Below are 12,248 nucleotides of genomic sequence, written 5' to 3'. Positions count from 1 at the left end.
TTCTAAGGCTGCCATGTAAATTCTCAGACAAGCATCTTTCATTGTTGCTGCTGTTACAGTCAGTAAGTCATGTCTGACTCTTTCATGACCGCATGAACTACAGCCCACCAGGCTCCTCTTTCTGTGGTATTTCCCACTCAAGAACACTGGAGTGGGCTGCCATTTCCTTCTCCAAGGGATCTTCCCAACCCAGGAATTAAACCTGCATCTCCACCATTGGCAGGCTAATTCTTTACCACTGAACCAACAGGGAAGTCTCCATCTTTTATTAATCAGGCATTCAATGACATGCTCGGTTTTACCTATAAGTCATGGACTTGGAACATTTTCCTTCAGAGATCACACATGGAAGAAAAATATTTGAATTTAAGCTATCGCCTCAGAATTCAAAGATTCTGACTTGTGGCAAGACACCTAGGGTGCTACTCCAGAATGACTAGAAGTTTAGCAAATTTTCTCTCACTTGAAAATCAGAACGTTGTCTCGAGCAGTCTCCTAGAACTCCACTTCAGAGAAAAGGAACTGCACAGGGTTTAATTAATCTTCCGTGTCCACACAGGGTGGCTAAAACGAGGGGAGGGTGCACACTCTAGGTCACAAGCAGACCTGTGGCCGCTGAAGACAGAGGAGCATCCAAGGTAAGCCTTGTTGCCTAGAAGGATCAAAACCAACTCTCCTGGATAAAGGAACTGTCTCCCAGACACAAAGCCAAAACCCAACTTCTTATGAAGTTTACAGAATCCTGATGTTTTCTGTATGCAAACTTTTAAAAATGGAATTCTCACCTTTCTCAGAAAGTAGAAGAGGAGCTTTCTAAGTTCCCCACCAAGTGAGTAACAAATAACTTTGGAAACCATAACTAAGATCAGAAACTGTAACTAGTATCAGAAGGTCTGTCCTCTACCTGGTCATTCTAATCTTGTAGAATTAAAGAGAAAGATCTGCCGAAAATCAAACCAAAATGAAACCAAAATCGCAAAACTTCCTCAAATCCAACAAAAATTAAAAGCTAAAAACCCTGCAGATGAAATTAATACAGTTCACTTGACAGTTATTTATCCTGCCCATTCCTTTCCAGTACCATCTCCACCATCAACGGCTAGCCCCATATCTCCCCCAATCCTTATAAAAGCTGTTTTCTTAATTTAGCACTTAATTAAGCAAGTAGTGATTCACTCTAGACAAGTGTATACTTTCAAGAGTTTGCATACTCAGTTTCCTGTGTTTTTTTGGAGAGGCTCATTCTTGCTGAGGAAGTAAAACTCCAGCCTTTGCAAGTATTTGGTGGCTCCTGGGAACTGTGACTTCTCCCTGAAGCTATTCTCCTGGATCCAGGGAATTCCCCTACTAACAATGAGCACAATGAACACAGCATTTGATTCTCTGCCCAATCATTTTCTTGCAGGAAACAGAACCTATATAGGAAAACACAGGTAGGCGTCTCCTTCTCCGTAACTTAGAACAATCACTTAAATGGAATGCTAAGTAAATAGCAACAACAAAAGGATGATACTGCAATCTGACATCAAGCCTGTCCTTCCATTTGCCACAGATCCCAACTCTACTAACAGGCTTGCTTTCAGATGAATTGCCTGTTAGAAGCATTCTGATGAGACCTTATATTAGACAGTTTTACTGAAAAATTGGGTAGAGCTTACAGGAACAGCCAGTGGGCATGCAGGGTAGCCTTTTACTCACTCCCAGAGGGACCGTGGGCAAGTTGCTGGACTTCAATGGGTTTCTGTTTCCTTATCTGTAAAATGGGAGTGTTGACAATACCTTTTTCAAGGGGGGTTAAGTGAGTTAATACATATTAAACTTTTCAGAATAACGCCTGGAACATGGCAAGCACTGTCTGAATTTGCTATTACAGTACAGAAGGTCCCCAACTTCATGATGGCTGACGGCTTTTCAACTTTATAACGGTGTGAAAGTGGTATGCGTTCAGTAGAAAATATAAAATGTGATCTTTTCCCAGGCTAGTGATATTTTTTGTTTATAAGGGTGAACAACCAATATACTTACAACCATTCTGTACCCAGACAACCATTCTGTCTTCCACTTTCAGAAGTATGTTCAATATATTACATGAGATATTCAACACTTTATTTTAAAATAGGCTTTGCGTCAGATGATTTTGCCCGACTGTAGGCTAATATATCTGTCCCGGGAAAGTTTAAGGTATGCTGGGCAGAACTATGATGTTTGGTAGGTTAGGTGTATAGTATACATTTTTTTACTTACTATATGTCTAACTTACAATAGGATTATCAGAATGTAACCTCACCATAAATCAAGGAAGACCTATAAATAGATTCTCCCTTTTTTCAATAACCCAGAACTCCTAATTAAGATCACTTGACAGAGTGCCAGAACACTGAAAATTCTTGAGAACTAATTTTGCATCATAAGAGTATTCATTTAAACAATTATCAACTGGTAGCAAATTGCTAAGGCAGGAAGCTAACACCTTTTAAGGGATTTAAAATTCCAAACATTCCCACTACACCTTGAGATGAACTTACAAAAGAAAAGTTTTATAAAAGAGTAGTTATATTCTGTTTGTATTCTCCCTGAATTCAGATGTGGACATCCTAAAGCCCCAAAAATGATATGTTAGGAGGTGCAGCCTTTGAGTGGTTCTCAGGTCATGAGGGTGCAGCCTTCATGAATGGGATTAGTGTTATAAAACAGACCCCATAGAGACCCTTCCACCTTGTGAAGAACAGCGAGAAAGCACCGGTGATGAACAAGGAAGAGGACTTGCAGAAGAATCCAATGTGCTGGTGCCTTGATCTTGGACTTCCCAGCCCCCAGAGCTGTGAGAAATAAACTTCTATGGTTTATAAGTTTAAAATAAAAGGAGAATAGTTATTTCTTATAACTATTATAAAAGAATAGCTGGATCTAAGCGGTGTTTCTTGCAAGATGGAACAAGTTAAGTTTATCCATTCAGATGGCTAAAGCATTTTACCAATATTTGTGGAAAAAATTTTTACTTGTCTTTAATAGATAATCTTATGGGGGCTGTGGACCAAAATCTGAAGAAACAGAGCTTACAGAAATATCAAATAGCAATTTGTTTTTTTAAAAAAATCTGTCTCTCATTTTTTTTGTTTTTTCCCAGTTTCACGTTTGCTTTAGCCAACATTTATCTTTTTGGATGCTTACATTTCAAAGACATGGTAAGGTCAGTATTTCCAAGGGACTAAGAAAAGAATTTCGAAAAAGGAACTCAGAGGCATATTTGCCTATTAACAGAAATCTAGGATTATTACCACAATGTTTTTCTTTTCTTTAATGGTTGGATAAGATAGTTCAATAATTTTTTTTTTTCTGTAGTACCTGCCCCAAATACGGGAAGGTCTGGACCTGGTGGGATCAGCTTACAGAGGAGGGGACAGTCTATCAAGCCTTTCTATGTATTTTCTTGACCTTCAAAACTATTTCCTCACTATCAACATTTCCATACATTTCACACCAACTTGAGTGCCATCTGCAGTTCTTGACATTTGGTTCTCTGATTTTCCCCTCCTAAACGTGTTAAGGAAGTGTTTTGTATATAATACAGCCAAGGTGTTCTGTATATACTTCTCTCTTCTTTCTTTTCTTCTTCCTTTCTCTTTCTTTCTTTAACCTGATCTTCCTATAGGTACCAAGAGGACATTTGTTTAAGATTAGAGCTCTCTTAAAAATCCTTTTAGCAGGCTTCCCTAGTGATTCAGTGGTAAAGAATCTGCCTTCCAGTGCAGGAGACATAGGTTTGATCCTTGATCCAGGAAGATCCCTTATGCTCCAGAGCAACTAAGCCTGTGGACCACAATGACTGAGCCTATGTTCTTGAGCCTAGGACCTGCAGTACTGAGCCCATGCATCCCAACTACTGAAGCCTGTGTGCCCTAGGGCCTGTGGTCCAAAATAAGAGGAGCTACCACAGCAAGAATGAGAAGCCCACACACTTGACAGTAGCACTTTCTCTGCACAACTAGAGAAAATCTCGCGCAGCAATGAAGACCCAGGACAGCCAGAAATAAAATAAATTTAAAAAATCCTTTTAGAGAGCCCCTGGTGGTAAAGGAGTTAAGAACCCTGCCAATGCAGGGGACATGGATTTGATCTCTGATCTGGGAAGATTCCACATGCCGTGGGGCAACTAAGCCCATGCGCCCCAACTACTGAGACCATGCTCCCCAACTATGGAACCTGGGAGCCTGGATGGAGCCCATGCTCAGCAACAAGAGAAGCCACCACAAGGAGTTCACCCACTGCAACTAGAGAAAGCCTGCATACAGCAACAAAGACCTAGAGCAGCCATAAATAAATAAGTGAATAAACAAATAAAATGTAAAAAATATTTTAGGTGTAAAAGTCCAAATCTTCAACATATCTGTTTCAGTTCTGACTCCAACCAGTGCGTATTTTTATGGCTTAAAACCAATATTAGGGTTTACCCATGGACACAAGTGGTGTTCTCTAAGAAATGTAGCCTTCTCAAGATGCAGAGCCTCTGCAGAGAAAGCCTAAGAAAGCAAAGACCTTCCTTGTCTCAGGTGACAAATAAACCTCTATCTCCCACAAAGTGAAACATCTTAAATCACTGACCTCCTAACCCGTGTTATCAGAAAAGTGATAATGCTATGAGAATTTTCCCCTCAAAACCAGGCAACGAAGGTAGAGACCAAAAGGCCCCGAATGAATTTGGACACTTTATTAAGACAAACTTCACTGAGAGCCAGCATGGTTGGACAGAAAATGCTGTCTGTCTCTTCATTTCTTAGGCTCCTAGCTGGCTAGCTGCTGATACAAGTGTGACAGACAGCCTGTACCCCGCAAGGGGCAGAAACCAGAAGGCACATTCTCACTGGTTACAAAGCCAAGCTCTCAATACATAAAACAAAACAAATGGAGAGTCTCATTTTATAGTTTTTCATCCTTATGACGAAGGAAAACGTGACTGTATCTGGGAGGCCAAGAATCAGTAACCATAGATGTTGATTACCAAAATAAAATTCACAAGAGTCATGATTCAAGATCTATTTTCACCGATGTTTTTCTCCTGCCGCTGTGAATTTGGAAAGGGACAAAGAGAAATCTTTATCCTTCTCTCTTGACAATGCGCTACAGACAAAGAGTTGGGAGACTGACTTGGTAAGATTTCTTACCTTCTGCTGCTCTGCTGTCAGTTATCCTATATCTCAACTGCAGTCTCCAGGGACAGTGGAGTGTTCCTGTCCCATCCTCATCACTAGAAACTGTACAGGAGGAAACATTTATTTCCTTTTACCCTTTTCAGTTTTTCGCTGGGGTTCTGTAACCAAAGACAGATTAACAAAAGAAAAGCGAACAAGTATATTAACATATACATTTCATGTATACTTGTAAGAAATGCAGGGATGACTAACTCAAGGAGGAAGCTAGAATTTGGACTTACAGATTATCTTAACCAAAGAACAATATATTTTTCAGTGAGCAACAAGACAGAGGAACAGAGTACTAGGCTTCCAAGAGTGGCCAATTGTGGGACAATAAATACATTAGAAAATAATGGAAGATAATAGCTAGTCAGTAAAGGCTGTTTTGCAGACTCCTCAGGTGCTGTCTTGGGGCTGATAGGTGTCTAGAGTTTTAAGTGATTAATTTCTGCACAAATTTATGTTTTACTTTCAGGAAAATAGAGGGAGGAAGAGGACTTTTCTTGAATCTGCTTCTTCTCAACTGCCTTCAGCTCAAAATAATCCTTGTGCCAAAGGTGAAGATTTTGGGGTGGCATAATTCTGTTATTCTTTTGTAGGTTTTACTATACTGTTTTCTCACTTTACAACGACTCTTTATGTTCTAACATGAAAAAGTGAAGTAAGACATTGTCAGAAAGGACTTAGGAATGTTCACATGAGGCTTACTTATAACAGTAAAATATTGATTTACAAATTAAGAACTGAGAAACAACCAAAAGAGTCAGCATAGGAATCTGTGATCAATGTGGTGTTTTGCTATATATCTATCAGAACAACAGGCCATGTGTCACATTCTTTGTGGCAAATGTACATAAAATAATTTTAAGTGAAAAAGATGAAGACAACAAAATGAAAGCACATAAAAAACTTAATGCAAATGAATGTTAATCAAAGATGGGAGCACATTTTCAATTGTGTAATATGTTCATTCAGGTTTTTCTTCTTTATAGTGGCTCAAATTCATAATAAAACAGGAGGAAGTTCCTCTTTGGGCAATAGGGCTAATCCCAGTTCTTTCTGAGCAATGTCTTCAAGCAATATCATTTCATTATTTTCTTGCAATTAACTCTTAGGACATCAAAATACCCTTCTGAAAACATACAGAACAAACCTTTTAGTGTATGTGAACCATAAACATTGCCTGCTTTCCGCATGTCTCCAAGGGTGGAGCTCCCAAATTGGTCAGAGAAGGGGGAAGTGAAAAGATGTTAAATACCAAGCCCAGCTCAGTCTGGTCAGCTTGGACATTTGGCTTCTGTCAACATGAAGGCTCTCCTTATTCTGGGGCTTCTCCTCCTTTCCGTTGCTGTCCAGGGCAAGAAATTTGAGAGATGTGAGCTTGCCAGAACTCTGAAGAAATTTGGATTGGCTGGCTACAAGGGAATCAGCCTGGCAAACTGTAAGTTAACTATTCTTCATCCTTCCAAATAGTTAGCCAGCTATGGAACAGATACTAATAGAGGAAGAAGAATAAGAAAGGGACTTTGAGTGAATGGCTTTTTTTTTTCCTTGAAGGGTTTGTACATTTACAATAGTTCAAAAACATCAGCTCAGAATCAGATGTACCAAGGGAAGGATTGAGGCATGGGAGGGTCAAATTCTATACCATCCTAAGCATGCCAGATCTTGCTATACTCCTCTGGTGCCACTAAATTTGCCAGCTGGCACATGTAGGGTGACTACAAGATATATTTCAGCCCTCAGCCATTTCCAGCTTGGAATTTGGGTTCTGCAAGCCTGAGTAAGGTAGTATTTTTGTAATTTTTAATCCCCCTACAAAGATGCTGGGTTTTTAATAGCCAAGTTTTTTAAAAAATTACATTGAACTCTTAAAACAGGGACTGTAGGAACCTATTTCTCCTCAATCAATATCTACATAAGGATTCCTGAAATGTAGCATGAAATAACATTCTATTATTCTGACTCTAGTTCATTAATTATTTTTCATTTTCTTCCACAGAATTCAAGATGTGCCCTAAGGAAAAGTTCCTTTGTATTTCAGTCCATACCTGTCAATGTCAACATTGTATTTTTCAGAGTGAATTCAGACATTTCCCCTCCATAACTATTTTTTAATAAATGAGCAAATGGCTAGATGGATGGATGGATGACATAGTCTTTCCTATCCTATGATTCTTATTGTCTGGATTCTAATTTGATATCCAAATTCACCTTTAGGTATCATAAGACATTTTCTTTCTCCTAGAATATCCTTACTTTTCCTGATAGAAGTATTTTTCCATTAGCATATGCATCTGCTGCTAATGGCCAAATACACTCAACAACTCTGTTGCTTTTTCCATTCTAGGTTCAATCTTACCTGAGGGATGGGAGCAGGGGAAGGGTAATAGTAATAGAAGACACAGCTATTTTAATATTTTTGCAATATGTTATCTTACTTCATTAGTATTTTCAAATGATTTGCTAACAAAAGAATTCTCTCAAGGGCCCTTAACACCAAGTGTTAAAATATTTGCAAGCTAAATATATCTTTATGCTTCTAAAATAAGTCATTAGTAAAATAGAATTGTGCTATGAAATATAAGTCATATGATGTTCCTATTTATTACTAAAAATACATTTTTTTTCAGGGATGTGTTTGACCTATGGAGAAAGCCGTTATAACACACATGTTACAAACTACAATCCTGGAAGCAAAAGCACTGATTATGGGCTATTTCAGATCAACAGCAAGTGGTGGTGTAATGATGGCAAAACCCCAGGAGCAGTTAACGGCTGTGGTATATCCTGCAGTGGTAAGACAAGATAATGTTGAGTGATGGCTCAGGCCCCATTTGGTGGTACCCATAAGGAGAGAGATTTAATACAAATGAAAAGGTCTTGAAGAGTTCATGAGGGACCCAGAAAAACTCCATCTTAACTTCTAGAAACTGCTTTAGCATCTACCTCATAATTCCTTCAGTAAGAAATTAAAAAGCTGGTATCATAGAAGGTTGCTGTTTGCTAACATACAAGAGTTGGAATGATCTATCACTTCATCATAACTGGACATGTTGATGCTTTGTAAAGAACAATGCCATTCCTACTAATTTACCTGGTTTGGGAGAGGTTTAGGGATACTTTGGTTGTGTGGTTTTTTTTTAAATTTTGTCATATTTACTTCTTTTACATATATATTATACAGTAGGGGTTTTTTTGCTGAGTGATTTTAAAGTGAATTAGAAACATTATCACATTTCATTCCTAAATTCTTTTGTTTGCATATCTAAAAAATACACTTCCTATTTAATCACTGTCATTCTAAAAAGTTAATATATGGATTTGTTTTTAATTGGGGTGAAACAAATATTCTATTGAGTTCCTTTTAAAACTGAGATAACATATGCAATATTTAGGTCTTCCCAGGTGGGGCTAGTAGTAAAGGACCCTCCTGACAGTACAGGAGACATGAGATACAGGTTCCATCTCCGGGTTGGGAAAATCCTCCAAAGGAGGGTATGGCAACCCACTCCAGTATTCTTGACTAGAGAATCAACATGAACAGAGGAGCCTGGAGGGCTACAATCCATGGGGTCACAAAGAGTCACACAGGCACGTGTGCACATGCAATATTTATTGCATAAAATATTGGAGAAATATTGCTAATTTGATATTGTTTAATTTTTAATATTAAAATTCCTAATAAATAAGATTAGCTTCTGGACATATCTTTTATATACAGTTAGTTTAGTTTAAAAATTATTTTGTATTATACAATAATCTGTGGTCATTGAATAAAAGTTCTACTACCCAGAGACTTATGACCACGGTAACTTGTGGTATCCACATCTTCTTTCAGAATACACATCACTCACATACATGAATGTAAAGCTATATAATTCACATTTGTACCCACATGCAAACATGTAAGCAATATGCTTCAACAAAAACGAAATTGTACTATATTTACTACTTTACAATTTGCTCATCATTGCACAATATCATTTTTCTCAACAAATATCAATCTTATTAATTTTTCTGGATGAATAGAATTTCACTAAATATTCTAAAATTTATTAATCCAACTCTTGTATTAATGCATACATCTTGGGTACATCACTTATTACTTTTCTTTTTTTGGAATAAATTTTCACTAGTAGAACTGCTGAGCAAAAAACTGCTAGACTGGTTTCCACTTGTTTGTTTTTGTTTTGTTTTCAAAGTGTCCAGTGCAAAGAGAACCTTCTATCATATTAGTTAATAGTTTCAGAGCTTCCAATGGCTTTGGCAAATGAGAAACGGAATGCTTTATTTCATGCCAAATGGGATAGAATGGAGAGAGAGAGAGTTTTCTCCCAATATTCACAGAAACAGGGACTCTTAAAAAAATAATTTTAGTTGTTCTTTCCTCAGCCTAAGAGAATAAAGCTGGCTGAACCTAAAATTTACGTGAAATTTCTGTGAACATTGTCCTCATTTCTCACCACCTCTTTTTCAGCTTTGCTGAAAGATGACATCACTCAAGCTGTAGCATGTGCAAAGAAGATTGTCAGTCAGCAAGGCATTACAGCATGGTATGTTATTTTTTTGTTTTTGTTTTCCATACGGTGTTGTTAAGATGTAATTGACACACAGTACTTCATAAATTTAAGGTGTACAGCATAATGACTTACATACATCATGAAATGATTATCACAGTAAGTTTAGTGAACATCCATGATCTCAATGGATACAAAATTAAAGAAACACAATGCAATACTGTTAAGCAATTATCCTTCATTTAAAAATAACAATAAAAAAAATCAAAGAGAAGAAAAAAATTTTGTGATGAAAAATCTTGTGATTTACTCTCTATTTTCATATGTAAGACACAGCAGTGTTAATTATATTCATCATGTTGTACATCACATCTCCAGTGTTTACTTATCTTATAATTGGAAGTTTGTAGTACTTTCCATTGCTTTCATCCAATTCCCCACCCCTCACCCCACCCACAATACCCACAATTGGTAACCACAATTTCTGAGTTTGTTTGTGTTTCAAGTATAATGGACCTTCAACACTATGTAAGTTCCCTTCACAGAGCAAGGTATGGGTTAAGCATTAAAGGAGAGGTCTGGGGTCTTCCCTAGTGGTTAAGATTCTATGCTTTCAATGCAGGAGGAGGGGGGTCTGGTACCTGGTTGGGGAACTAAGATTCCACAGGCCATGTGGTGTGGCCAAAAAAAGGTGTGTGTGGGAGGGTAGGGAGCGGTTTTATCCTCCTGTTATGAGAAAAGTGTGGGAATATTCTCTAAGACCAAGGGAATTGAAAATCTAAAAAATTAAGATTTATGCTAAACAGTGTATTACACAGAAACAATCTACTTTAACCTCAATTTATTTTAAGGACTTCTAGAGTTTTTAAGTTTTTCCACACTCTACCAATTCCTTGTCATATCTTGAAATTATTTTTGAAAGGAAGTAAATATGGAATACGCTTTGCAGTTATGTTGTGGACTACACAAGACTCAACATTTGTGTTCTGTGCTCTAGTGAAGCCTTGGGGAGATGTGAAGTCCTTGGTATACATATCTCCAGTTAATAAATAAGCAATACTTGGATCTGTCTGTATCTTGTATTTCATGTACTGATTAACTATTTTGTTCTCACAAAGGATTTGAAGTATGTATAATACAATGAAGATATGTTTCAAACTTCTTATCATTTGTTTCATTTTTCTCCATAGGGTGGCATGGAAAAAGAACTGTAAAAACCGAGATCTCACGAATTATGTTAAGGGTTGCAGAGTGTAACTGTGGAATGGAGTTTTCGTCTTCAGCTCATTTTGTCTCTTTTTCATATTAAGGAAGTAATCGTTGAGTAAAAGGCTATACTACCACTCTTTCAAACAAATAATGTTTTTACAGAAGCAGGAGCATGTGGTCTTTCTAAGAGGCTTGATGTTTACCTCACTTGTTTATTGTTTGATATTAGGCCTACAACATTTTTCAGCTTGCTAACAGAACTAATGCTGGTGAATATTTGTCTAAAATCTTCATTGTCAAATGTATCTCTAGTAAATTTAGTTCTTAATCAAAGGGGTAACCCAGACTTAATCTTAAATGATATAAGTACTCCCCAATATTCAACAAAATATAACAAAAGAATGTCTTTAAGCAAATTGATCTTAGGCAAAGTCCCACCTGTGTAGGCATGTGAACTCTCATCTGTCCAATCAAAAAGAGCAGAACGTCAAATGGCTAAAAAGGAAAACAGCCCAGTCAAGAATTCTGTTTTCATAAGTGTGACCTTTGGTTTAAATGTTTTAGTAGAAATGCTGCATTTACACAGCTTTTTAAAAATAAACTCACAATTTATACATCAGCCTATTCTAGCCTTTGCAAAGAACTCATTTATGCATCCTGCTGATCCTGAAGGAATATAAAGAAGGATTAGATGAGCTGTTGATTTTCCTTAGTCTTATTAGCTTAAATTCATGCATTATAACTAAATTCAGAGGCAGATGAGTTTGTAAGCATTGAATAAATTGCTGTTAAACAGATGTGAAATTATGCATGTTGTAAAAGAAAAACATTTTCATTAAAAGCTTTGCAATTCATACTTTGTCTTCATTTGTTTAGCGCCATTTAATGTCTCTGAAGAAATATGTATGTATTGGGAAATAATGATCTGACACTTATTATTTCCTACATCCTCACCTGTACTGAAACAGGTGGATATTGCTAGAGAAATCCATAGCATGCTGATATCTCACTTAATGTTTTAAATTTTTAATGTTTTTTGGCTGTGCCACACAGCTTCTGGGACATTAGTTCCCCAAGAGGGCGTGACTTCTTACTCTAAACAGTGAAAGCATGGAGTCCTAACCATGGGACCCCCAAGGATTTCCCCTCACTTAAAATTCATAAATACAGATCTCAAATGGGCCCTCAAGTCTACCTGGTCATCATAGTCACTTCTCTGTAATCCTTCTGTGTTGGTGTCCTCACTCTCGAAAATGACTGTCACTATTTACTTCTCTCTTTTCAAAGTCCCAGCACACACACCAACCACTGGCCTTCCATACTGTGC

The 12,248-nt window shown here is 37.4% G+C and overlaps 1 protein-coding gene across 1 annotated transcript; it reads left to right on the top strand.

The window, feature by feature from the left end:
* The first annotated feature begins 6,455 nt into the window (after positions 1-6,455).
* On the top strand, positions 6,456-11,775 carry LOC122427515 (lysozyme C, intestinal isozyme-like). The gene is made up of 4 exons (XM_043447058.1): positions 6,456-6,633; positions 7,826-7,990; positions 9,673-9,748; positions 10,903-11,775. Exons 1-4 carry the CDS (start codon positions 6,498-6,500, stop codon positions 10,967-10,969), a joined length of 444 nt encoding a protein of 147 aa, XP_043302993.1. The 5' UTR covers positions 6,456-6,497; the 3' UTR covers positions 10,970-11,775.
* The last annotated feature ends 473 nt before the right edge of the window (positions 11,776-12,248 follow it).

The sequence above is a fragment of the Cervus canadensis genome, chromosome 25 (assembly GCF_019320065.1).
Source record: "Cervus canadensis isolate Bull #8, Minnesota chromosome 25, ASM1932006v1, whole genome shotgun sequence".
Lineage (NCBI taxonomy): Eukaryota > Metazoa > Chordata > Mammalia > Artiodactyla > Cervidae > Cervus > Cervus canadensis.
The sequence above is the reverse complement of the archived record's forward strand: the minus strand, read 5'-3'. Positions and strand labels throughout refer to the sequence as shown.